The following is a 26,831-nucleotide window of genomic DNA, read 5'->3' on the forward strand; positions in this document are numbered from 1 at the left end:
AAAAAAAAAAAAAAAAAAAAAAAAAAAAAAAAAAAAAAAAAAAAAAAAAAAAAAAAAAAAAAAAAAAAAAAAAAAAAAAAAAAAAAAAAAAAAAACTAGTGCTAAAAAATACAACCTCCAAAACGAGTGAAAAGAAAAAAAAACTCCATTTCAAGTCAATATCATCCAACGAAAAACCATATAAACTATTTGAAAGAGAACATCAAGAAAAAACCTTTAATATAAGTTGAATCAAAACAATCTGTCCACAAGAAACTTTTGCCTTCGAGTCAAATTCACTTTTCATTGTGGGATGTTTTACTCTTTTGTGAATGGTTGTATTTATCAATGTAATTTCTAATTTTATCAATGAATAATTTTGTTTCCATTGGAAAAAGAAGGTTCAGAATTGGGGAGCCAAGAGTGTTGATTGTAGATAGTTGATTCCCATTATTTTCAATTTTATTCATGTTGACTTTCGGATTTTCATCCTCATCAAAGTTCCAGACAGGGATTGCCCTCCTAAAAATTCCACTTCTGCACGTTGTCACTGCTGCCATCCAGCTGTAGAAATTCCAGAAATATAAACAGACTGAGGAAACCAACCTGTAACCTTTCAGCAACCTTTTCACAGTCCATTCTTGAAAGACAGTAAACAATTCCACATTCATCAAAGTGATTATCTTTGATGAACTTATCAATATCGTCCACGCATTTCTTATTCTTTGGCATCACAGAGTACCTGCAAGAGCAGTGATCAGAGTAAATAGCATGAAAAGTATCCTTGTATTGGCTCCTACAGAAAATGCAGTCATGTTATTATAGTTTTCTAAACGTCGGATTGAAATTGGCTACAAAAAAGATAATATTTCAAGGTTATTTTAATAACCTAAATTATTCCACTGAGTTCAATAGCCTCAGTCATCATGGATTTTAGTCGCATGAATGATTAAGCAGATTCCCTTACATCTATTTTATCGTTTTGATAGTATATTCTCATTAAAAAAATGTACCACTTAATTTTTTTTTTTCCATAATCTTGTTATTTTGGTCTGTTGCTAGTTTGTTTTCTTCCTTTCTTCAATTAACTTAATTTCTTACTGAAAGAATTAATGATAATCTTAAGTTTTTACATGATAAATGTTTTATACTTCATTATACACTTAATGAACTGATCTTCAGGTACTTAATAAGTCATTCGAGAAATATTTTTTCATTTCCAATGCTACGGATAAAAAAGTTAATCAAAGATCACAGAAGCCTAACATGAGCATACATTTAATCATCACTTACCATAAATTTGGCCGATTGAAACTTTGACGGAAAATTATGCAGTTAACAAGGCCAAGAGCTTGCACAACATCTTCTTTAACACTCGCTGTTGCAGTAGCTGTTAGAGCTAATACTGGAATTTCAGGGAATTTCTGTTTCAAGATACCAAGGCCCTGTAGATGTAAAGGAGCTGCTTATCAGAACCCAGAAGAAAGAAACAGCAGCAATTGAAACTTGGTCATGTCAAATCACACCTCCCGCCTAAATGATAGAGGGTGAGATCAAAGCTTGACCCTCACTTGGATTTTTGTGCGTGTTTTAAATAGTGGGAAAGACAAGTAGAAAGCTTTTGAGGACAAACCTGATAATCTGGCCTAAAATCATGTCCCCACTGACTCACGCAATGCGCTTCATCAATAACAATTCTAGCAAGCAAGGAACGAGCATTCAAACTCTGCAGATGTCTCAAAAGAACATCGCTTCTGTACAAAACAATTAATTAAAAAAGAAACGAGAAGAATCAATCTCAACATCAATTACATAAATTATACCAGTAAACAATAAATGTTAAATCCTTCAAAGAAAAAAAATAAACAGGATTTTACTAATTGGGGAGAAATGTAGACACAAGGAATTAACATACAGACCCAAATAACTAAGCAACCAAAATAAGAAGAAAACTTTTTTTGGCTAAAAAATCAGTTTCAGTTTCTTTACTACACTCCGACCATAATTAGGAAAGGTTTGACCGGAAAAAAGGCTTGACTACCAGCTATATCAAACACCAGACCCTCCCCAAACTCTCACGATCACCTCATGCAAGAACACAAACACCAAAACAGACCCTGACGAGTTTGGGGAGGTCTGGTGTTTGATGTAGCTGGTAGTCATTCTGTCTTATATCATCTTAACGTAATTCACTAGAAAAGATGATGTTATAAAAGGAAAAAAATAATGCAGTTAAGTTATTAAGCTAAGTACACAACAGGTGATACTTACTTAGCAACTTTTTCTGGAGTGACATACAGAAGCTTGCACTTGGAGCAATCAGAACTTAGTTCTCGTAGAATCTCTTGTTGTTCACTCCACTCCATATTAGCACTTAGGTAAGCAGCCGGTATGTTTGCCTATGGTGTGATATAATTGGTTTTACAAAGAAAAGACCAGATTAAGAAAATCATTATAAGGTTAAGAGGGAAAGACCAGATTAAGAAAATCATCATAAGGTTGAACTTGCCTGCAATAGATGCATGATCTGATCTTGAATAAGAGACACAAGTGGAGATATCACCAGTGTTACACCGGGACAAATCAAAGCTGGGAGCTGCGGAAACAACAAATAATAAGTAAAAATTCCAATCATGTAACAAAAATGCCAAAATCCTAGAAATCAATGAGAAAATATTCATAGTACTGGAAAAACTTTTGCAATAGCAGACGGATGAGCTCAAAAATCAAATTGAAGGTGAATACAGATATGAATGGTGGAACTGCTTGAGTGTCGAAAGGGAAACCTAAAGGTAATTGCTTGAGGTTTTGAGATATGTTAGTTTACCTGGTACGTTAGGCTCTTTCCCCCTCCAGTTGGCATTAAAACAAAGACATCACACCCACTCATTGTCGCATTAATGACCTCTCTTTGATTTGGACGGAATGAGTGATTACCGAACACTTTTTTGTTATTAGCCTTAATGCATAAAAAACCAAATATAAGATAAAAGGAAATGGGCATAGAAAAAATCAGAAGCTTGATAGCCTTAAAGTATCACCTCCAATTCTTTTGTCCAAGAAAAATTCAGGCTGCTCCACTTTTTGTCATTAGAACCTTCAATGTAGTTGACATCAATCACCTTTGGGATGTATGGCTCTCTCTCCACTGGACCAGATGACATTCCAAACCTTTCATCTGGATAGGATGAACCCATAGAATTCCATGGCTCAATCCTTCTAGGCTCACTGTGTAGGTGAATGTGAGAAGTATTTAGTGTTGATTCGGTCCTGAATTCAACTCCTTGAGGTGTTTCAAAATGAAAAGTCTTTGGAGTTACTGTTGTTGCCAAAAGATGAGACCTTCGCGTTTCATCATTAACTACATCGAGAGAAATATGTTTCTCTAGAAGCTGAATTTGTTTATTTAGATGTACCCTGAAAATGAATGGAAACAATAGATTAACTTCCCATTTATGTATTGTGTATATAGATAAGCACAGACAACCAAACTACTATATAAAAAGGCAAATAAATTTACTCTACTTGTACAAAAATAGATGCAACCAAAATTCATTCTATTATTTTCTTTCAGTACTTGTTTATATAGTGCATGCAAGTTTAACTTTTTACATAAACTTATATTAATAAAACGGATTTGAAACTGGATGGTAAACCTTTCTTGCCGAAGCTTATCAATCTGCACTGAGCTCAGGTTATTAACATTATCGAGAAGATCATTTGATACAGAGATTAGCCTATCTTTCAACTCCTGCAAATGGCATGAAACTTCTGGGCATAGTACGATCTGTGGGTAACAATGAATTACGGAACAAATTATAGTAGCAGATAAAACGTTGGATAAAGATATAATACAACTTTATACACCTTCAAACCATGACTGCAATTCGTGCACAATTCATCTGGAAAATTAGATTCCTCTTGTCTTTTCTCAATTGTTGGAGTAATTGGTGGAAGCTTAGAAACCGAAGGTTGAGGTGTGCAGACTGATTGTGATTGGTATTGTTCAACAATTTGGTCCACGTCAATATTCTGTAACCAAGAGTACTCGGTTCATGAATTTCAAATGCAAGGAAGGTCCAACAGTGGAGCATTAGCCAGCCAGTTTTACTAGAACAAAAATGGGGATCCACAGGGCAAAACTATATACACGCACACACAAGAAGAGTTATCCCACCCATATACCCTCAGTAAGTTATTTCCTATATAATAGAAACTTGAATTGAGCTAACTTCAGAAATAAAAGGTCATTTCTGATTGCGGATAAATGTGGTAAATCTTCCAAAAGAAAATAAGCTAGAAGTAATTTCAAACAACCAAGAAAAGTGTGTCTAAACTTGCTTTATAGAAGCAAAGAGTAATAATATTGATAAAGATTACCTCTATTATGTCGTCATCCTCATCCTCCAAAAATGAGGAACATATATTTCTCTGGTTAGTGGCAAAATTGACCGAGCCATCCAACCTCTGAGAATGAGAATGATTGACCATCCACGGTCTGGCCATATTATTCCCATCTGCCTCATTTTGGCCCTCCATAGCTTTAATATTACTTGATGCAGAAAGATTCGATAGGAAACTCGAAGGTTTAGTTGTATCAACACTGAATTCACTAAAAATTTTATGTACATTCTTATATTGAGAACCAGCGTTGGCATCAGACAAACTATTTGATGTAATTCTTCCAGTATCAGGAGGAAGCTCAGCAAAAACACCCTTAACTTGTCTAGTTTTTCCAGGTTTTGCATAGTGCCTACAAGAAATCTGGATATTTGAAAGAACATGCCAGGCCTGCAAAGAAACAAAAAATAAATTTATTTGGAAAACGAGTATTCCAAGAGATGTGCTGGAGGTATACAACTCCAACTTTCCATCTCATAAAAGAAAAAGGATACTATTAGCTAGGGATGGAAATAGAACTATCATAATAATTTTCTTTTACTTTAGCAAGGTTAGGGGTATCAGATAAACGCTATCATGAAACCTTACCTAAATTCAAGAGTTCATTCATGCTCTATAGCTGACATGTTTGAGGTATATACGGGTTCTTCTCCTTTATCATGCCATCTGCTAATTTCTACATCACCAGTTGTTGGGTGCTTTTAATCTTGGGATTTTCCTTAACAAGGTTAGAGATGAGAGGGAGGCCGTTAATTATAAAGATTCCTTGTGGACTTCTTCAGCAAAGTCATTCTGTAATTATGCTCGTTTTTTTTATCATTGCCAATTGGTGGATGTTTTTTTAATCCCCTTAGTTTGAGGGAGATTCCTAATTACCTTCTTTTGTATTTTGTTTCTTTAAAACATATTAAAGAAGAAATGGTTAAGCTTTTAGTCTTAAAACAAGTTGAACCTAACAGTTACTCAACTGAGCTACCATCTAATTTCAACATCTTGACCTGACTGCTTACTATCACCTAATGAACAGTAAGCACTAACTTGAGGACGAGTCTTTTTAAGAAACTTTATGATCAAATATAAAATGCATATTTGAAGTTATCTATAATTTTGTAACTTCTAGTAATTTTATATAGCTAGAAATTGGGATTAGTTAGCATTTTCAATTAGTTTGGTGATTGTCCTTTATTTATTTTAATCAAAAGTTTGAGTCCTTATTTGCATGGTTTTGATTTTGTACTCCTCACTTTTGGACTGCCCCTCTTTTCTTGGGCTTTTTTAATATTCTTTCATTCATCATTGGAAGCTATTTTTCATCTTTTAAATATGTATATTCTTACTGTTGGTTAATTGTCGGGATTAATGGTTCATGTAATATGCCCCTAACTTACATATAAAGACAAGGTTACCTGCTTGTAACAATTCTTCCAAAATTGAAAAAATAACCTATTGTCTTTCCTTACCTTCCCACTCATGTATACATTATAAAGCTAATAACTTTATTCACATAAAAATAATGGAAAATGCAGAAATAGATAAGATTAACATCAAATTATTCTTTTTTGTTTATGAACAATCAAACTTCCATTCAGAAAATTTGAAAAACTACAAGGCAAAAAAAAAAAAAAATAAAATAAAATAATAGAAATGCCAACAAAAAGGCATGCAGCCTACAAAAACAGTCTCCAATCCAACAAAATAAGACCTAGCGTATAACTACAAAAAGCCAAGTCACAGACACCCGCAGAGACACGCTGGATCTAATACAGAACCAACACTCACTCAAAGGCCTCTCAACCCCTCAATTCAATTGTTTTTTCTCCTGAAAACCCTCAAATAATTTCACACACCCAGCTTGCAAATTATTTTTAGATATAATCTTTCTTGTGATTTTACCTTTTCAATCTGTAACCTTTGTATTCTTTGAGTACTCTGCATCTGATAGTCCAAATTCCTAAACACGAAAAAAAAAATTAATATATTATGGAGATAATCAAACCAATGCCAAGCCAAGAGTGGAAAAATCCAATCTTCCATCAATTTGAAATTACAAGCTGTTATTCTTTCTTCGACGCAAAGTCGAGTCCGCAGCTAGCTAGCAGCCAATCCCTTGTACGCAATCTCAAAGACCAGTAAGTGAAACTTAGTACGGAAGGGGAGGTGGGGGATGGACATAGAGTTATCATTATTTTATGAAAATAAGGCAAATGATATAAGCAATTTCATACGGACAGATGAAAGTTAAGCCAATTCACGGGATAGATACCCAGTATTAGTTGCTCCTGTCGTAGAAGGTTTTTGTTCTGGTAGAGAGAACAGAAAATTTGAGCACAGAAACTTCTTTTGGCATGTGAAATCTTTATGTGCTTTCGAGTGTTCCAACCAATTCATTCTAGGACATTTGCCACCAACTTTGAGACCGTCACCTGAATTGCCTTGACTGCATACAGACCAAATGGAGTTAACCGCTAAAGACAATGCGTAAATGAGACATAATAAGTAAGAGCGAAGGCCGCTACTCTTCTCGCATGTTTTCTTCCTCGATACTTGAATGGACTCGAATGCCTAACAATCAATGCCCTAAAACACACCAAAACACTTCGATTTCAATCTTTTTTCATACGCAACTGAAAGCAAGAAGGAAAGATAACGCATATGCTGATTAATCACTTTAATTATTACGTATCGAGCTAAACATCACAAGAAATACAGTTATTGCGCAATCCTAGAAACCACCAACTTACTTGAAGTTCGAATAATCAGTACAAACTCGAAGCAGCGCCCATTCACAAGTCTCATTGACAGCAGAGAGAACGTCCAAACACGATAACGCAGAGCTTCACCTTCCAATCAATGACGCAAACATTTGCATTCAAATACGACAACAAAGCAACGATTCAGTAACTAACAACGTTCAAAATGATCCACGAGACACTCAAACACAGAATGAGCAAATGGGCGAAACCCTAAAGCCGATTCTTCGAACGAGTGGCTGACAACGTATTGAAGACAACCAAGAAAACATGCAGGTATGGCGATCACAAGAGACTGAAACGAAGACGAAATCAAATCGGGTGTTCGCCGATTATTGGAACGTTGTAATGGATGGCTGCTGGCGGGATGGGAGCCTCAGAAGGATGTAGAAAAATGGCGGGTTGCGATGGCGGGATGATATTCCATTTCAATTTCTTTTCGGTGATTAAATTTGTCTCTACGGCTATAGGATTAGAACAAATATTAAATTTAATAAGTATTTAGTCGGGTCTAAAATACACAAAATTAAGAGAAAATATTCAATATGAAACTGAAAATTAATAAATCAATTTATATTTAAATAATTAAAATATAGATGATAATTAGACACAATTTTAAGAATTTAAATACCTATTAAATGTTTTAAAATTTTTATATCTCGAATAAATAAATAAATAATTATTCGTAATTGAATAGATAATTTTACTGTTAAATTTAATAAATAAATATATTTATTATTAGTCTATATATAAAAAAAATTGTTAATATTTTCTTTCCAAGATAATACCATACTTTTCATTAATATTTTTAAATTTTATATAAAAATTCAAAAATATTTTTACCATTAACCTGTTTTTAAAATATTTTTTTATTTTTAAATTATTTTTTGTAATTTTATATATTTTAATTTGTGACCAAACACTTTCTTGTCAACTTATTTAATGTCCTACATCGGTTGTCGAAGGAAACAAAACATTTCTTATAAGAGCGTGAAAATATCTCCTTGTTAGACGCATGTTTAAAATTGAGAGGCTGACAATAATAATTAACAGGACAAAGTGGACAATGTTTATTAGCGGTAGGCTTAAATTGTTACAAATTGCATCAAAGTTAGTCATCGAACGATGCGATGCACTAGTTGAATTAGAGTAGTTAGACCCTCTCCATAGTACATACTATTTTAAATTGTGAGGCTAACGACAATACGTGTCAAAATTGATAATATTTGCTAGTCGTGGGTTTTGACAATTACACCTTATTTTGTTTGTCTGTCATTTTTTTTATTGGTTTTTTTAATAAATATAAAAAATTAAAATAGACAATGATTCAACATTGTCCACATACAATTATTCAAAGTTTTTCAAGATAAAACATGATTAATTAAATTTTTTTTGAAAATACCTTAAAAAGTAATTTAAAAAGTTCATTAATATTTAATTATACCCATAAACTTATTTAAAAAGTTTATAATAATAACAAAAATAGTTTTAAACTTTTAAAAATAACGTTCTATCTCAATTTAAATATTGTAATTAAAAGAATTTTTATTTTTTTATTTTTAAATATAAGATGGCCCGATTCGGGAAATCCAGGCCCAATTAAAAAGTAAACCGTCGGTCTGATTGGGCCGAGGTGGCCCACTTCGTCCTCCATGGTCGAGCAAAATGCAGAGAATCGGAGTTCTTAAACGCATCGCCTTGAAAAATCGAAGAAATCCAGGCAGTGGAAAAAGGAGGCCATCTCGACCGCCCAATTCAGTTCGAGTTTCGCCGGTGATCGCCATGTCCTCCACCGTTCGATCCACCTGCGTCGCCATCTTCTTTGCCTCCTTCCTCATTACCTCACTCTCGACAGTCCTCGCCTCGGAGTCTGATCACAAGGTACAACTTTCGTTCTTCTTGATCTCTCCATTTCACCCTCGAGCTCGTAGGATTTTCGAAATGGCGATGCTAAAAAGTCTACGCGGGAATGTTTTGGGTTTGTAGTGAATCTATTAGCCATTGACTTGTCAGATCTTGCTACCTTCATTTGGATTGAATCAGATCTGCGGAATACCACGTTTTGTAGCTTTGGGATTTGGCTCAGTGGATGTAGAAATTGTTATTTTAGGTTTGGGATGCTCGGGGATGAGATTGGGGAGAGGGGTTTTGGATACCATGTCCGAGTATTATTTTCTGAAGCTAAACAACTTCATGAATTTCGTTGGATGCTCGTTTCAGTGGAGTGTGGACGATGCTTAGGGTTGTTAGATTTCAATCTCATCTGGGGCTGTGCGTATGCTATATTTTTCGTCTCGACAGTCTTTCATGTCCAGGACACATGACGTGAAACAGAATGGGGACTTATGAAAGATCTGGGATGTTTCACTATATTTTATGCTCGTAGTGACCCGGGATGTTATTTGACTCTCAATTGTCCTATTTCGTTGGGATAATTAAGTTCATACCTGTAGTACTAGAGTTATCTTTTGAATGTTGTATGACCAGAAGAAATGTCTCGATATAAATTAAATGTCTCTAGCTGATGCCGATCACATACGAGCCATTGAAATTAAATCTGAATGGAAGGCTGCCAATCAGACTTATTGAGGCATGACCCAAGTGCTTTTACTTCGACGAATAGGAAAACTATCAGTGTGATTCTTGCGTATTGTTGTATGCATACTTACATTTGCAATATTGTTCTATGGAGGGTGTCAACCCAGTATTGTACATGCGAATTTGCATGGTATCTGGCTATCAGCCTCCAGAAAGATTCATTGCTCTATCAGCTTGGATATCGTTTGTGATATTAACACCATCTTGTGTTATTTTTGCAGTCACGTTGGTGCATTGTTGCAGCCATGGTTACTGTAGTTTTGAATCAATAAAAAATGTTGCCTTTATATATACTTCAGTAATCAGTTGTAGCTATTTTAGAGTTTTAATCTGAAATGGCCTACCACTTGTGGTAACTTATTTAGGTCAAATTTTCAACGGTGGTATGATTGTTGTCACACCATCATTGTATCTTCTTTATTTGTTATCATATGCTGTTTTTCTCCCCCCCCGTTTTTCACTGAGTTATTATTTTTGCGTTAAGCTCATCTTTCCATGGCTCCACCATTTTCTACTTTTCATTGTAGTATCAACCAGACGAGTCGGTAACCCTATGGGTGAATAAAGTTGGTCCGTACAACAACCCACAAGAAACATATAATTATTACAGCCTTCCATTCTGTCATCCATCTGGCCATTCTGCTCACAAATGGGGTGGTCTTGGTGAGGTCCTTGGAGGAAACGAACTTATTGACAGTCAAATTGAGATTAAGTTCCAAAGTATGTCAACTTCTCTCAGTATTTGAAGATTGAATTGAGATCTTGCACTGATCATGGACGAACTGTTGCCATTACTCAACTTTGTTTTTTTTTTTTTTTTTTTGCAGAAAATGTGGAGAGGACTACTATTTGTCAACTGGAGCTTGATGAACCAAATGTTAAGCAGTTTAAGGATGCAATTGAGAATGGTTACTGGTTTGAGTTCTTCATGGGTATGTTTTACACAGTGTTCTTGTGCTAACAACCTAGAACTGGTGGCTCAAATATAGTGATCCAAAGCCTGATGAAATACTTCTAACTAGGAACAAAAAATTGGAATTCTGTAAACAGATTGTTGCTAGAAGATTAAAGGTCTATATAATATAGAAACTTTGACATAATTATCTAAAACAATGGCTATTAATAAAATCTTAATAGAATTTCATAAAGTTATATGATATTTAGTTAATTTTAATACTAACATTCTAGGACTGCAGTACTCCAACCATGCATGAAGACATAAGAACTGTTTTGATCACTTACTTAATGTTCACGTTAATCTTGATTGGAAAAAGAACTTGCATAATTTATATGCTTGTCTTCTCCTTTTTTTGTTTTTGTTTAATCGTATGACCTGTAAATCTCAAGGCAAGGCTATTGCATTGTCAACTTCAAATCTGTAATTAAATATTCGACATGTGCTCTTATTTTTATGAGTTTCTCTCTGATTTTTGTACACAACAATTCTGAATCAAAGTTTAAAAACAGAATAGTTGACATTCAGTTTTTTCAGATTATCAATTTTTTTTTCCTATTTGTCATATGAATAATTATTGATGGACCTACTCATCCATACTTTCTTCTTCTGATGTTTCATTTCATGATGCTGGATGGGGAATAAACTTCAGATGATTTGCCTCTGTGGGGTAAGTGCTTTATCTTATTATATTTTAGTTTGATATCTTGAATAATGAACAATTTGTTGGTCCTGATTGATGCTTTATTGCTCCCATTTTCATTTTAGGCTTTGTTGGTGAGTTGCATCCTGAAAAGAATAGCAATAATGTTAAGCATGTCCTTTACACTCATAAGAATATCATCATCAAATATAATAAAGATCAGGTTTTGCTTCTCACCTAATGATTTGCATGGTTTTATTTATTTATTATTTAATTTTTGGGGGTTTGGCATTCAATATAGATATAATTTTTACAACTATGTTGTGGTTCTTATAGATTATTCACGTGAATCTCACTCAAGAAAACTTAAGGCCATTGGAAGTTGGAAAGACATTGGACATGACCTATGCTGTGAAGTGGATTTCTACTAATGTTACTTTCGCTCGACGATTTGATATTTATTTGGATTACCCGTTCTTTGAGCATCAGGTAACTGATGATCCTCCCTCCCCCTTATTGTGGTGTTTTCATATCTTTGCTTTATAACTTGAGATGCTTCCTTCTATTTAACTTAGTTGAATTCTTTAACTTCTTGTGGTATCTTAGTTCCATATCTGTGTTCACATCCCATATCAAGGTACTTATCTGGCATTTGACAACTTTGCAGATTCATTGGTTCTCCATTTTCAATTCATTCATGATGGTTATTTTCCTCACTGGCTTGGTCTCTATGATATTGATGCGGACTCTTAGAAATGACTACGCTAAATATGCTCGTGAAGATGATGATCTGGAAACCCTGGTTATACTTTCTTCCCTAACATATGTTATGATATTTCAAGTTTTAATTTTATCTTGTATAGACTTCAACCATCATTTTTCTCTACTTTGTCACATTATGTTTTCTTTTTCTCCTTTTATCTTCTTTTTCAGGAGCGAGATGTTAGTGAAGAGTCTGGATGGAAACTTGTGCATGGGGATGTCTTTCGGCCTCCTCGTAATTTAGTACTTCTCTCAGCTGTTGTTGGCACAGGTGCTCAGCTTGCATTGCTTGTTCTCCTTGTCATCATATTGGCAATTGTTGGAATGTTGTATGTTGGGTAAGTTGGGAAATCTAACATTTGTATGGAAGTGTTGCCTATGTCATTTTAAATTAAGGTGCCATATAAGCAAACAAATTCAAGTAAGTTTTTTGTGATGTAATTAAATTTTTGTTTCTAAGAAAGACTTTCATCTCGTGGCAGTTGATTCATGCCACATGAACAGGCTGCTTATGAGATCATCGTTTAACTACTAAAGAGAAAAATTGCATGTGACACTTCTGTTGCTTTTTCTATATACAGGAGAGGAGCAATTGTCACAACTTTCATAGTGTGCTATGCTCTTACGTCATCCATTTCTGGTTATGTTAGTGCTGGGATGTACTCACGCAATGGGGGTGAGTATTTTTTATTAGTTTAGTGACTCCACTTTTTTATTTGTTCACTTTAGGCTTTAGCGTGCAATATTGATTGGTAAAACTACCTGACATATTTCTTTGAGGCTGTAATATTAGTACTTTTTAAAGATCTCTTATGGCGGCTTTGGCACTTGGATGCTTAATTCTTTGGTCCTTTATAACGCTGTTGTTATCATGACAGGTAAAAACTGGATAAAATCAATGATCTTCACAGCATCTCTATTTCCATTTTTGTGCTTTGGAATTGGGTTCATCTTGAACACTATCGCTATATTCTATGGGTCTCTAGCCGCCATTCCTTTTGGTACGATGGTTGTGGTCTTTGTTATTTGGGCTTTCATTTCTTTTCCTTTGGCTCTTCTTGGTACGGTTATTGGACGAAACTGGAGTGGCGCCCCTAACAATCCATGTCGTGTGAAGACTATTCCTCGTCCTATCCCTGAGAAGAAATGGTACCTCACACCATCAGTAGTCTCCATGATGGGAGGATTGCTGCCTTTTGGTAGTATTTTCATAGAGATGTATTTCGTCTTCACATCCTTCTGGAACTACAAGGTAACCTTACAACTTTATTTGGTTACTGGTTAAAGCACTTTGTGGGATGAGCCTGAGATGGCAGACTATTACATACCTGTTTCAAGTTTTAAAATCAGTACAGGGAATTTCAAGAACAATGGAATTATTAACTCAAACAGGAAACATTAAACTACTTCAATCTGTATTTATGCATATGAAAGATTTCACTACCTTCACCAGTTCTTGTTCTCAACTTATTGCTCCTGCACATCCTTAAATTGGCAGTATATGAAAAAAAAAAAAAAAAAAAATCCATGAAATTAATGGCTTTTTGTTTGGAGATGAAATTTTGGTTGCTAAAGAAGTGCTAAGATGTGTTGGCAGTACTGAAATATGGCACAGGAACTTGCTAGCTAAGCGTATAACTTGTCCCCTCTTCCACAGGTGTACTATGTATATGGATTCATGCTGCTGGTTTTTCTTATTCTCATCATTGTTACTGTCTGCGTGACCATTGTGGGAGCATATTTCTTGCTGAATGCCGAGAACTATCACTGGCAGTGGACGTCTTTTTTCTCTGCTGCTTCAACTGCTGTATATGTGTACTTCTACTCGATATACTACTATTATGTGAAGACCAAGATGTCCGGCTTTTTCCAAACCAGCTTCTATTTTGGATACACCTTGATGTTCTGCCTTGGGTTGGGAATTCTCTGCGGTGAGTTTTACAATTTTACTGACATCTTCACGTTTGTACATAGTGTTTTCTTGTGCTTACCTGTAAAGTGGCATCTTCAACACTTGAACATGAAGAAAGCTGTATCTTTCTGAATTCTGTCTGTGAGCAAGTGTGCCAATGCTCCTCCAAGAGCCTAATTTCTTGCTATTCTTTTTCATGTCTGTATCATTCTGCTTCTGTTTCTTCTCCTATTCCTGTTAATACAATTCGACCTGTGCAGGAGCTGTTGGTTACCTGGGTTCCAATTTGTTCGTACGGAGGATCTACAGAAATATCAAATGTGATTAGGGGTATTTTTGGAAGCGAAAGACCTACGCTACCTTAAAGCATTTTGATAATGGAAGCCATTTCTTGAAGCTGTTGACACATATTGGATGGACGCCTAGCCACGCAGTAATACCTGTAGAAATTAAAGATTTTGAGATGGGGACATGCTCTTAGCCCCGAGATATGTTCTTTTTGGTAACGATGCGTTTTCCCCAGGCTGTAATTGAATATCTTGATTTAGAATTTGAGAGATTGTTTTTCATTATGTAGAAAAATTGACAAAATTGTTAGACCCATGTCATTTTTATAATATTTTTGTCTTCACACATCAGAAAGCAATGACCATTGTCTATCTCTATCTTATGGTTTTATCATACAACTGCTGCATGCCTGTTTGATATTACAGTTGAAGGATTGGTATTCAGGAATTACTGATGGGGAGTAAGAATGAGTTCAGGATGATTTTGAAGGGGGAAAGCTGTTCTAGAATGAGATTCCAACACGATGTTGCTTTTTGGAGAGTACAGTACGATGAAAGTTGTAAATTGTGTTTGGTAGGGAGTTATTGTCTATCGTTGGTCTTTAGGGTAGATTCAATTAGGAGACTTGAGAGGCGGTGGTTTATCCTGTGGTAGATGTCAATGATTCGAGTTTGCTTATCACCAATTCGTAAACTTAGCCGGTACAAAGCTATATGATAGTACTCCATTTTTCCGATTTCGCATTTATCATTCATGAATGTTGATAAGATCCTTCCATTTAGCCGCACATTGTGTTATTTCTCCCGCTGTTAGGGATGATTGGTTGGATTGAGGTCGTCCATTCTGTGGGTTGGTAGGAAATAGAGTGAGGGAGGATCGTGTGGCAGCCATGGCCTCTCATTCCAAGGAACGTGTGGCAGCCACAACCTCTCATTCCATGCACATGGCTGATGATAAAAGGATAGCATTATTAACCGTAGCCTTTCATGTTAAGCGTGTTTCTTTTGGTTAAAGCCCCTTATCTGCATACTGGCCATCTCTTTAATAACCCAACTCCACCCCACTGCCCATTCCTCATCTCCTCAACCTCCCTTCACCTTTGAACCTTGTGGCAGCAGCAGCAGCAGAATGGCCAGTGCACCAGTACTTTCCGGCGCCACAATCAACACCATCCTCCTCCAGAAGCAGCCAGCAACTAGCCTACGATCGGTGTCGAACTTCGGCCAGGGTCTTTTTGGGCTGAAGGACAGCACCCTTGGTGGCCGATTGGTTGCCAAGGCAGTGTACAGTGTGAAGCTACTCACCCCAGAAGGAGAGAAGGAGTTCATGTGCCCGGACGACGTATACATCCTCGATCAGGCCGAGGAAATAGGAATCGACCTTCCATATTCATGCCGGGCAGGGTCTTGCTCTTCGTGCGCAGGGAAAGTAGTGGGAGGGAAGGTGGAACAGTCGGACGGCAGCTACCTTGACGACGACCAGATTGAAGATGGTTGGGTTCTAACTTGTGTTGCATACCCTCAATCTAATATTGTCATTGAGACCCACAAGGAGGAAGAGCTTGTTAGTTAGTTAGTTTTATTTGTTCTATTGGTATTTTAATCATCAATTAATCTTCAACTAAATAAAACTTAACTATTACACCTATAGCTTTACGGGTAGTATATCCTTTCTATTGATTCGGTTCATATGTCGTGAATTCAAACTTAAGAAGACTCATCCAAAAATAGAAGCTTTCACCTTGCTCTTACAAACTTTTCTTTAACTAATTAGGATAATAATTCTAAAATAATGATATGTTTAGTCATTGAAATTTAAATTTACGAAAATAATTCTAACATAAGGTCATTGAAATTAAAATTACCAAAATAATTCATACCATTACCATTGATGGGCCAAAGATATGGCGTTAAGCCACAGCCACAGCCACATTCTCTCTTTTCAACCTCTTAATCCCATTTGATCCCATCACCACCGCACAAAAAGAAATTGGCAGCACCATGTTGAGCCCGGTGCCTAATGCAGGTCGATTGGGGTTGTGAAAGGTGACAGTCAGTGTGAGATCCCACGTCGATTAGAGAGGGGATCGAGTGACATCGAAGACGCTGAGTCTCAAAGGGGGGTGAATTACGGGAGCATTCTTTATAAGGGAGTAAAATCCTCTCACTAGTAGACACATTTTAAAACCGTGAGGGAAAGTTTGGAAGGTAAAACCCAAAACAAAGAATATTTACTAGCGATGGGTTTGAACTATTATGACCGAAGCGGGCACGTGTGTCGATGGGGACGTACATCTTGTTCACTCATTTGGGTTCATTTTTACCTCTTTTCAAGAGCTAAGACATGGAAATAAACCTACGATATTGAATTTAGCTTAAGCCAAGTATAGACTTATACTCTCGAATGGTTTCAATGATGTATCGATTGTTATTTGAACTTCTAACAATTTGACGGATAATCAAATGGGTTATTGTTATAGTTAGGTTAACGTACATTATACACGTTTTTAGTTTTGGGACTTTCGTGTATGTCTTTATGTGTGTGACTTCTGCATGTGATACTAGAACATAATTTATGTTCGAGAATGATGGTTATCTCCATCTCGAATCTCTTATCACCCGAAACTCTAATATCAACCCTTATTCTCTCTTGTTCGAGTTGCCACATCGATTACGAGATCTCACATCGGCTGGGAAGGAGAATGCAAATTTATTTATAACGGTGTGGAAACCTTTCCCTACCAGATGTATTTAAAATCGTTGAGAGAAAACACGAAAGAAAAATTTCAAAAGAGAACAATATTTACTAGTGGTGGGCTTGAACGGTTATGAAAACAGGACTCCAAAAGAAAAGGAGTCGAGCCTCGATTAAAGGGAGACGTACTTTGTTCGAAGGCAGGTGTTGGATGATAAAAGTCTCACATCGGCTAATTTAAGGAACGATCATGAATATATAATCAAAGAATACTCTCTTTATTGTATGAGGTATGTCGGGGAAGCCCAAAGCAATGCCATGAGAACTTATGCTCAACGTGGATAATATCATATGATTGTAGTGAGTCGTAAATTAAAAAAAAAAAAGTTTTTATGGGATAACTGGTCATTTGAAAATAGGAAAAAGAATTGTAATTGTAACAGTGGGCCGGCCCAAATGAAAGTGGCATAATTGAAAATAACATGAAACTCCCTGTTCATAAAGGTAAAAAGAAAAAAACAAAAAAAAATAATAAAAAGAAGAAAACCCTAATCGGTATATTACCCTCTTCCTCTGCGAGTTTGCAGAACCTATTCCCCACTTTCGGGCTCTCTTGTATCTTGCCGCCGCTCGTCTCTACCGCCAATCCGCCTCTTTGGTTTACTCTAATTCGTAGCGTGCGAAAGAGCTCCAGAGGTATGTTTATGCCTGTTTCTTCGATTTCTCCATCGTTTATTCTGCAGTTTTCCCGTTATAATTCGTACGATTTTACTCCTTTCGTTTTTTATGCGTGTTTTATTGATTTGTGCGTTGGTGACTTTTTCTTTTCATTCTAGGAATTTGTGTTTTGAATTGCGTATGCGTTAACGTTTTTCCTTTTTTACAATTCAGTTTTTTAGATCCGTGTTCTGTGATCAACTTCGAGAGAGAGAATGGCTTCTCGTTTCTGGACACAGGTATTGCTTTCAATCTAGCGTTCGTGTTATTAGTACATGGGTTCAGATTTTAGTGGAATTAGGGAGACAATTTTATCATTTAATCCGACTTATAATGTGGTTTTGTAATTCATTATAATTCTGTTTATGATTTTTAAACAGGGTGGTGGCAGTGGTTCTGACTCTGAAGCGGAGGAGAGTGACTATGATGAAGAGAATGACGATATTCAGGTTGATCTTGGGTCTCAACAGAACAGAAGCAGATATTTGCAAGGGAATGCCAGTGACAGTGAGGATTCTGAGGACAAGAAGCGTACTGTCAGGTCGGCTAAAGATAAGCGTTTTGAGGAGATGTCTGCCACTGTCGATCAAATGAAAAATGCAATGAAGATCAATGACTGGGTAAGCCTACAGGAGAATTTTGATAAGATCAATAAGCAGCTTGAGAAAGTCATGCGTGTTACTGAGTCTGAGAAAGTGCCGACTCTTTATATTAAAGCACTTGTGATGCTAGAGGACTTTCTAAATCAAGCCATGGCCAATAAGGAAGCTAAGAAAAAAATGAGTACTAGCAATGCTAAGGCCTTGAACTCAATGAAACAGAAGCTAAAGAAGAACAATAAGCAATATGAAGAGGTAATTACCAAGTATAGGGAAAATCCTGAGGTTGAAGAAGAAGAAAAGGACGATGAGTTGGAGACAGAGGAGGAGGAAGATTCTGATTCTGAAATTGAGGATCCTTCTAAAATCATGTCAGGTACAGAAGATGAAGAGGATGAGGAAGAAGGCCCAGATGATGATCCAACGGGTCCCTGGCAGAAGAAGTTGAGCAAAAAAGATAAGCTCATGGATAAGCAATTTATGAAGGATCCTAGTGAGATCACATGGGACACCGTGAACAAGAAATTTAAGGAAGTTGTGGCTGCTCGGGGTAGGAAGGGAACTGGAAGATTTGAGCAGGTTGAGCAGCTTACATTCTTAACAAAAGTTGCTAAGACCCCTGCACAAAAGCTTGAGATTTTGTTCAGTGTTATATCTGCTCAATTTGATGTTAATCCAGGTCTCAGTGGGCACATGCCTATCAGTGTGTGGAAGAAGTGTGTGCAAAACATGCTTTCTATAGTTGATATTCTTGTGCAGAATTCTAACATTGTTGTGGATGATATGGTCGAACCTGATGAGAATGAAAGCCAGAAGCCAGCAGACTACAAGGGAACTATTCGTGTTTGGGGTAACCTGGTTGCTTTTGTTGAGAAGATTGAAACTGAGTTTTTTAAGAGTTTGCAGTGTATTGATCCACATACACGTGAGTATGTTGAAAGACTCAGAGATGAGCCAATGTTCATGGTTCTTGCTCAGAATGTCCAAGAATATTTGGAACGAGTTGGGGATTACAAAGCAGCTTCCAAAGTTGCCCTGAGGCGTGTTGAGCAGATCTATTACAAACCACAAGAGGTTTATGATGCCATGAGAAAGCTTGCAGAACTGTCTGAAGATGGAGATAGTGGAGATGCAAGTGAGGAGGCTAAAGTGGTAGAAGAGAGTAGGGGCCCTGCTGCATTTATTGTCACTCCAGAGGTTGTACCTCGTAAACCCACCTTTCCCGAGAGTAGTAGGGCTTTTATGGACATTCTGGTGACCCTCATATACCAATACGGAGATGAGCGCACTAAAGCACGAGCTATGCTCTGCGATATTTATCAGCATGCTCTCTTGGATGAATTTTATATTTCTCGTGACTTATTACTGATGAGTCACTTACAGGATAGTATCCAACACTTGGACATTTCAACACAGATCCTTTTCAACAGGGCAATGGCTCAACTTGGTTTATGTGGATTTCGGGTAGGCCTGATTAATGAAGGACATGGCTGCCTTTCAGAATTATATTCTGGTGGAAGGGTGAAGGAATTGCTTGCACAAGGTGTCTCGCAAAGCCGATATCATGAAAAGACTCCAGAACAGGTACCTGCGTCCAAACCATTTCCTTGATTCTATCTTAAACTAACGCATTGATGCATCTGTGGTGTATATGATGTTCAAATGCTTGTGCTTCAAGTAGAATATGTTTGTTCATATTCTTTATTAAGAAATGAAATTTATTACAGGATGGTATCTACTAATGCATTCCACTTTGTAGAAGCTTGTAATAATACATTTGTCCTGCTTTATAGACATCACATTTATGGATTTCATGTATTTGTTGTGTACCCAATTCTGTTTGTTTTGTGGCATAAAAATCTGTGATACCTAGGTGGCTTATGGATTAGTTGTGGCCTCTCTGCTTCTTATGTTTTAGATTAAATGTGTAAGAATTTTCAGTTGGGTAAAATGCAATTCCCCCCCCACACTTGGGAGGTTAGCCAGGTTTATCCTTAACGATTCTAGCCTTAATATTGGATTTGACGACTTGTATGCTAACTTTAAATGTGAAATAAGCGAGCTGGTGTGCATTTGGCTAGATAAAATGTTCTCTTGTTAGTGAGCGAAAATGAATGGAGAGTTCGATATGTTTTAGAGGATCATTTGTAGGACAAATTGCAAGTGTTTGCTTCCAACTGTTATAATTGAGCACTTCTGTTTTCCTAATTTGTTCACTTATTTATTTTCTCGAACCAATATCAGGAAAGACTTGAAAGAAGAAGGCAGATGCCATACCACATGCACATAAATCTTGAGCTCCTGGAGGCTGTGCATTTAATATGTGCTATGCTGCTGGAAGTACCCAACATGGCAGGCAATGTTCACGATGCAAAGCGCAAGGTTATTAGTAAGAACTTTAGACGCTTACTTGAGGTGAGTGAGCGACAAACTTTTACTGGTCCTCCTGAGAATGTCAGAGATCATGTAATGGCTGCAACCCGTGCCCTTCGTAAGGGCGACTTCCAGAAGGCTTTTGATGTCATTGCATCTCTAGATGTATGGAAACTACTTAGGAATCGCGAAGAAGTTCTTGAAATGGTTAAGGGAAAGATCAAGGAGGAGGCTCTGAGGACTTACCTTCTCACGTACTCTTCGTCTTATGATTCTCTGAGTTCAGAACAACTCACCCGAATGTTCGACCTTGCAGAGGGTCAAACACACAGTATTGTGAGCAAGATGATGATCAATGAGGAGCTCCATGCAAGTTGGGATCAGCCAAGTGGGTGCGTCATCTTCCACGACGTTACACACACCCGATTACAGGGCCTGGCATTCCAATTGGCAGATAAGTTGTCAATCCTTGCTGAAACCAATGAGAGGGCAGTTGAGGCAAGAATAGGTGGAGGATTAGATTTGCCCATGAGGCGAAGAGACAACCAAGAATATGCTGCTGGAGGAGCAGCAGGTGGGAATAACAGGTGGCCAGATAACATGTCTTATAATCAAGGAAGGCAAGGTGGTATTAGTTCGCGTGCAGGATATGGAGGTCGAGGCCAAGGTGGGGGCGGCGGATATTCTAGAGACCGGACGGGTCAGTCCCGAGGAGGAAACGCTGGATACCAAAGCACCCGTTATCAAGATGCTGCTGCGTATGGATCGGGGAGGACTGCTTATCAGTCTGGGTCGGTCCGAGGATCCCAGATGGATACTTCAGCTCGGATGGTCAGTCTGAACAAAGGGGTTCATGCTTAAGCAGAAACATTCAGAGTGTTAATTGCTGTGTGAGGATCGAACTTTGCCAGTAACTTTCAATTTAATAGCTTATTGTCTGTTTATGAACTGAGATCCTATTTATCAACGTTTCCTAAGGAGATTTTGTATCCCTTTTTTTGTTGTTGTTAAACCTGATGAGTATATTCGGGCGTTGGTTCTAATGAGCTTCTATTTTGAACTATTTGCACTCTTCGGTTCTCTCCAGGCGTATGCTTTAGCTGAAGTGTATTTTAACCATTTGGTTGTTTTTTCATAATTATATTGATTTTAGTTTGTGATAAAACAAAGGGTATCGAACATATTTTTTTTGCTATATTATATTTATTTTCAAAATGCATGAAATCCTATTTATAGAACTAAAATTATACCATCTATAATAAAAAAAAAAAGAAAAAACCAGACTCAATCTCCTAACCGAAGTCTCCATCAAAATCAAAGTATCAACCAACTCATTTATTTTTCGATCGATATGGAGAAATATTACCTGCAGTGACTATGACCGATGCATCTCAAAATCTCTTTCAGTCTTATAAATGTGAAACTGACAAAAGTGACATACACTTCATTTTGCACTAGTTAAGCATCACTTCATATTACACCAATAATAATAGTAGTGTAGTGTTTCTATTGTCACTTCAGATTACACACTATTAAAAGCATCTCTTAAGATTATTGAGTCAGTGGGAGCACAAACTTAACAGCCTAAGTAGCCCCTTGACGGGTGAAGAATCAAACCATCGAAAATTATAGATGGTAATTGATGTCTACACGAATTAGCAAGAGATAATAATATTAATTCATCACATCACCAGCAATTTCATTTACTAATTTGACAAAAAGCATCCAGTGTGTCCCCCTAAGAACTACAGATCGTCCAAAACTGAACACACTCAGGATCATTCTAAATGAAGCCCAAATGCTATAAATAATTCAACATGAATCTACACGAATCGTTTCAAACAACATAAGAATGGGAAATACAAAACTCTTCCGCATACGCGATACTCTACTACCTATCTCTTCAGGGAATTTCAAGTTACTAACTAGAAAATGTAGGCCATCATAAAATTTCATAAAATAAGAACCTATGCAGAGGTATAAAATAGTCTGACCTTTGAGAAGAATCGGTTGGATATCTCCAGATATAACCCCTTTTGATATGAATAAATTGGAATCTGCTTGAAGAACAGACCAGAAAAGCCTGCCACAGTGATTAAGCAGCATTCTTTTTGTTTCTAAAGCTCTCCTTCATTGATGTGAATTTTTTCTTGCACTGGTTCACCGTCTTCCCAGGAATGGCAGCTGCAACCCGCTCCCATCGCTGGCTGGTCTCCTTTGGGAATGTTTTTAGAGCTTGGACTAGTGCTCTTTCTTGTACAGCTGACCAATAGTCTTGCTCCGAAGTAGAGGGATTTCCATTTGCAGATGAATCGCTGGGGGTTTGGTTGTTTACATTTTGTCCTACTGAGGGTACATCCAGATTACCATTAATTGCCACATTGTCTTCTGGTTTTTTAGAGGAAACACCTTCTAACTCTTCTCTAGTTGAGAGTGGCGATGCAATGGCCTGTGCTGGTTTCCTTTTCTCAAGAAATGAGTCAAAAGCTTTGGCAGAGTCGGGCTTCTGTAAGAGGATCGTTTTGGTTGCCTTTAAAATTTCTTCCACTGACCTTTGTGTATCAATGTAATCTGAGATAACCTCCCACCTACGAGAAGTTCCTTTAGGATATTTCAGCATTCCTTTCCTTAAGAGCTCGATTTCATCTTTACTCCAAGGCCTCTCCTTCTTCTGAAGGTTGCTTAGTGGGATAGTGACATTAGCACTTGTAGAACCATTCTGCTGTGCTGTCTTATTGCATTCCTGATGCTTTCTATCTGAATGACTGCTTTCCTGTGCATCCCAGAGAACCTTTGCAAGCTCCATTCCTGTTTTTCCTTCCATTTTATCACAAATATTTCTCAACTGCTCAATGTCAAGAGATGAACAGAGATATTCGACATTTTCCTCAGAAAGATCAAGCAAAGATTGAGATATGACAGGCCCAGAAAGCGTTCTAAGGCGGGACCGTTCTTTGCGTAGGAGTTTCTTCTCTTTCTCTTTTACCTTTTTCTGCTGTTGAGCCACTTGCGCAGCTCGTTTCTCCTCCTCCTCCTTTCTTCGTTTCTCCTCTTCAGCAAGCCTAATAGCTTCCTCTTCCTGTAACTTCTTTGCCAAAAATTTTGCTTCCTTCTTCCTCTGCTTTTCAGCTTTTTCTTCTTCCTTTCTTCTTTGTATTCTAGGGTCTCGTTTGTATGCATTATCGACGAGTGTACGAATCCTAGCATTTTCTTCCTTTCTAGCCTTTTCTGTAAGTTTAGCATTCTGTCTCTCCATCCACCTCTTGTGGTCCCGAGACTCTGCTTGCTCAAGGTCAAATTCATCAGCGTGTGGGAACTCCCTCCAGCTTTTGAAGGTATACCAAAAATTGTAGAAATCATCAACTTCTTTCAATGGAGTTTTATCATCGCCTAATGATGGAACAGATTGGTTAACAGACCAACGCCCATTCCTCATAAAGGCAGGACCAAACACTGTAAAGAAATCTTGTACAGCACAATCAGTTGGAATCTCATCATCGAACTCGTCTGTTGAGTCGTAAATTCTTCTTTTGACAGGATCAATTAACACTTCATAAGCTTCTTGAATAGATTTAAAATGACTTTCTATTTCATCCTTCTTTGCTTGTTTTGCAGCTTCAGTTTCCTCGGCCAGAAGAAGGGCAGCTTGTTTGTCAGGATGATACTTCAAAGCAGTTTCTCGATAACTTTTTCGTATCTGTTCCTCAGTGGCTAAATATCTTAAATGACTCAAACCCAGCAACGCATAATGATCTTGCTGTGTGCTTCCACCTGATTTCTTTTTACCTTTGCTGCTATATGAATCAAATGATGGAGCATATTTCCGTTCTGCATCCTCAGCCGTCTGCTCATTGTCATCACTCACTTCATTGTCCTCATAACCAAGGAGTTTGAGGACAACATCATGGAAAGCATGGCCAGCCGGTTCATAATTTAATGCCTTTACTGGAAGAGAATTTGAGGAAACATAAATCGGTTGTCCATCTATAATCTCTTGTGAATAGGTTAGAAGACGCAAATTGGCCTGGACAGTCATGGCATCAAAAGAATCCACTGAACCAGGATGATATTATCTGGAAACTTCCCTCTATACAATAAATATTGTATCTCCAAACTGCACAAATAAAAAAATATCAAAAACAAATTCAACGAAAATCGCAATCCTTACAAGAAGGAAGACACAAACAGTGCTAGGGTTGAATTTATGGAACATAATATAAACTCGACCCGAATGAAGTTTTAAGATGACGGCAGGATGCAGATCAAAAGCGTCTCAAGATAACCACTCGACAGCTTCACCCGTTCAATTCACTAAGAGACTGTATCATTCACGTGTTTGCAACTAAATCAAGTATAATCGAAAACCCTAACCCGCTCGCCATCATCTCATAACGTGCAATAATGACGACAGCCACAGTTCATTAATTAAAAATCGAATCTTAAGGTACATATAAAAGAGCACCAAAAACATGAAACAAAACTGGATTTACTCTAAAATATATGTATATATAATAAATAAACATGCAAATCTACGTTTTTCACTTTCGCATTACAATACGATCTTTCCTCACAGTTCTTTCAATCAAACGCACTGTTTTAAAGAACTATAAAATCGAAATCGACAGCGACGAAGACGACGAAGTCATCGCAACAAACAAACAAACAAACAAAAAGAGAGGGAAAACACGAGAAAGAGAGATAACATTTGTAGGAAAACTGATAGCAAACCGAGATAGAAACAAGAAATAGATAATCACCGGAAGATGAAGAGCTTTTGGAGCTCGCTCCGGCAGCCGAAATACACACTTCTTGTAAGCCTCTGCCCGTCCGCTAAGCTCCGATTTTTTCCAGCCTTAAAACTGCAGCCCTGGTGATTTCAGGTATTTATATGGCTCAAAATCTGGCGGACGACCTCAAGTCCCTCTCTCTTTTTATCTTTGGAAAACTAACTCTTATAAATATATTCAGAAAAATAGTCCTCTTAGCTGTTTTCCCCTTAAAAATAGTCCTTTTTTGTATGTAATTTTATTGTTTTTTAACCCTTTTATTTTTATAAGTTTTTGTTAGACGCTATCCTACAAGTGTCCTTGGTGGTCGTGTAGAACGTAGATTAGCACGTAAATTCAAAGAAGTTATCACGGACGAGCCGTGTACAAAAAAAACTCACCTGAGGTATCTAATAACTTTGTTTTTGCTCGTTGTTAGTGCTACGAGCGTTCAAATCACCAACTTCACATTCGTTGTTATAGTCTCATCGTCGAGTTGAAATTATAGGCATTTTTTACTATGTGGTGAATCTAACTAAGACTCGTAGGTCGGGATCAACCTGGACATGAGGAGCATGTTGACCACTGGAAATACAAGACAGTAACCGTGCAACACTTATTCTAACTCACGAACAAGTTAGTTGTGTAAAAATTGAAATTCAAACGAACTTCAAGTCACATTTCAAAAGAAAATATTTTGAAAAACGCAAGCAAGATACGTCATTGAAAGCAAATCGAACCGTGTGTGTTCGGTGTGTGGCCGAACAAATTTAGATTTCACATGAATTGTGTTAGGTCGACGAAGAAAAACCTTGTCTATGGTGTGAATCAGACAGAATTCTATTTAAGGTCTGTGGTGAGAATGTTAGTTGTCAATATCAAAACGCCCTACAGTTGAAAATGATTTCTCTAAAAGAGGGACGAAAAGGTGTGAAACAAGTCCAAAGAGCTTGAAATGTACAGGCATGATCGACGCTTACCATCTGGGAAACTGGGCTGAAATTGTCGTAAGTTTTCGTTTCAATTTCATTCCCATTCCGATTTACGCTTCAAAGTTCTTATTCTTCAATCTCGCTCTCTCTCGCTCTCTGCGTTTTTCATTCTCCTGTTGAGGTTTGCCTAATTTCTTTTTATTTTTCATATTGGAGGGAACAATTACTATGTTCATATTGTGTTTTATGAAATCTGCTATGATTTTTTTTGTTGTGTGTGTGTGGAAATTTATGGATTCTAGTTCTTTCATTCATTCGTATATTTTCTTGAAATTCTGCCCTTTTTTGTTGTTGTCGTATGGTTTGCAATCGTCTCTGAAATCGTTCGTCGGTTTCAGATATCGTATGTTCGTCTGCGTCAGATTTCCATTTTGTTTGGGGGGGGGGGGGGGGGGGGGGGGG

The 26,831-nt window shown here is 37.2% G+C and overlaps 5 protein-coding genes across 6 annotated transcripts in view; 3 read left to right on the top strand and 2 right to left on the bottom strand.

The window, feature by feature from the left end:
- Positions 1-7,578, bottom strand: part of LOC111483078 (ATP-dependent DNA helicase Q-like 4A) — a 13,149-nt gene extending 5,571 nt beyond the window's left edge. For both annotated transcript variants that reach the window (XM_023129201.1, XM_023129200.1), the window contains exons 1-14: positions 7,122-7,578; positions 6,897-6,957; positions 6,644-6,817; positions 6,274-6,331; positions 4,360-4,770; positions 3,847-4,011; positions 3,636-3,766; positions 3,021-3,396; positions 2,807-2,938; positions 2,489-2,575; positions 2,251-2,378; positions 1,613-1,733; positions 1,273-1,424; positions 586-721 (exon numbers count right to left, since the gene is read on the bottom strand). In XM_023129201.1, the coding sequence (XP_022984969.1) occupies positions 586-721; positions 1,273-1,424; positions 1,613-1,733; positions 2,251-2,378; positions 2,489-2,575; positions 2,807-2,938; positions 3,021-3,396; positions 3,636-3,766; positions 3,847-4,011; positions 4,360-4,770; positions 6,274-6,331; positions 6,644-6,817; positions 6,897-6,907 (2,082 nt within the window). In that variant the 5' untranslated portion in view covers positions 6,908-6,957; positions 7,122-7,578. The remainder of the gene's footprint in view (positions 1-585; positions 722-1,272; positions 1,425-1,612; positions 1,734-2,250; positions 2,379-2,488; positions 2,576-2,806; positions 2,939-3,020; positions 3,397-3,635; positions 3,767-3,846; positions 4,012-4,359; positions 4,771-6,273; positions 6,332-6,643; positions 6,818-6,896; positions 6,958-7,121) is intronic.
- Positions 7,579-8,772: 1,194 nt separating this feature from the next.
- Positions 8,773-14,642, top strand: LOC111482862 (transmembrane 9 superfamily member 1-like). Its single transcript, XM_023128866.1, has 12 exons — positions 8,773-9,011; positions 10,256-10,448; positions 10,556-10,660; positions 11,336-11,353; positions 11,452-11,549; positions 11,663-11,815; positions 11,994-12,128; positions 12,260-12,426; positions 12,670-12,764; positions 12,967-13,340; positions 13,746-14,019; positions 14,261-14,642. Exons 1-12 carry the CDS (start codon positions 8,796-8,798, stop codon positions 14,326-14,328), a joined length of 1,896 nt encoding a protein of 631 aa, XP_022984634.1. The 5' UTR covers positions 8,773-8,795; the 3' UTR covers positions 14,329-14,642.
- A 643-nt stretch (positions 14,643-15,285) lies between these two features.
- LOC111483022 (ferredoxin-A-like) lies at positions 15,286-15,866 on the top strand. Its single transcript, XM_023129110.1, has one exon. The coding sequence runs from the start codon at positions 15,417-15,419 to the stop codon at positions 15,858-15,860; it is 444 nt and encodes a 147-aa protein (XP_022984878.1). The 5' UTR covers positions 15,286-15,416; the 3' UTR covers positions 15,861-15,866.
- Positions 15,867-17,528: 1,662 nt separating this feature from the next.
- Positions 17,529-21,734, top strand: LOC111483018 (eukaryotic translation initiation factor 3 subunit C-like). Its single transcript, XM_023129104.1, has 4 exons — positions 17,529-17,678; positions 17,874-17,938; positions 18,080-19,882; positions 20,543-21,734. Exons 2-4 carry the CDS (start codon positions 17,915-17,917, stop codon positions 21,530-21,532), a joined length of 2,817 nt encoding a protein of 938 aa, XP_022984872.1. The 5' UTR covers positions 17,529-17,678; positions 17,874-17,914; the 3' UTR covers positions 21,533-21,734.
- Positions 21,735-22,345: 611 nt separating this feature from the next.
- Positions 22,346-25,553, bottom strand: LOC111483019 (dnaJ homolog subfamily C member 2-like). The gene is made up of 2 exons (XM_023129105.1): positions 25,429-25,553; positions 22,346-24,785 (listed from the first exon to the last, which is right to left on the bottom strand). The coding sequence occupies exon 2, from the start codon at positions 24,705-24,707 to the stop codon at positions 22,767-22,769; it is 1,941 nt and encodes a 646-aa protein (XP_022984873.1). The 5' UTR covers positions 24,708-24,785; positions 25,429-25,553; the 3' UTR covers positions 22,346-22,766.
- Between the last annotated feature and the right edge of the window lie 1,278 nt (positions 25,554-26,831).

The sequence above is a fragment of the Cucurbita maxima genome, unplaced genomic scaffold, assembly GCF_002738345.1.
Source record: "Cucurbita maxima cultivar Rimu unplaced genomic scaffold, Cmax_1.0 Cma_Scf00008, whole genome shotgun sequence".
NCBI lineage: Eukaryota > Viridiplantae > Streptophyta > Magnoliopsida > Cucurbitales > Cucurbitaceae > Cucurbita > Cucurbita maxima.

Bases quoted from the DNA above. Each gene is read 5' to 3' on its own strand.
- LOC111483022 (XM_023129110.1), top strand. From the start codon at position 15,417: ATGGCCAGTGCACCAGTACTTTCCGGCGCCACAATCAACACCATCCTC.
- LOC111482862 (XM_023128866.1), top strand. From the start codon at position 8,796: ATGCAGAGAATCGGAGTTCTTAAACGCATCGCCTTGAAAAATCGAAGA. The intron at 12,427-12,669 runs GTAAGTTGGGAA...TTCTATATACAG, and splicing joins GTTGGAATGTTGTATGTTGG to GAGAGGAGCAATTGTCACAA. The intron at 14,020-14,260 runs GTGAGTTTTACA...CGACCTGTGCAG, and splicing joins TGGGTTGGGAATTCTCTGCG to GAGCTGTTGGTTACCTGGGT.
- LOC111483019 (XM_023129105.1), bottom strand. From the start codon at position 24,707: ATGACTGTCCAGGCCAATTTGCGTCTTCTAACCTATTCACAAGAGATT.
- LOC111483018 (XM_023129104.1), top strand. From the start codon at position 17,915: ATGGCTTCTCGTTTCTGGACACAG. The intron at 17,939-18,079 runs GTATTGCTTTCA...ATTTTTAAACAG, and splicing joins CTTCTCGTTTCTGGACACAG to GGTGGTGGCAGTGGTTCTGA. The intron at 19,883-20,542 runs GTACCTGCGTCC...AACCAATATCAG, and splicing joins ATGAAAAGACTCCAGAACAG to GAAAGACTTGAAAGAAGAAG.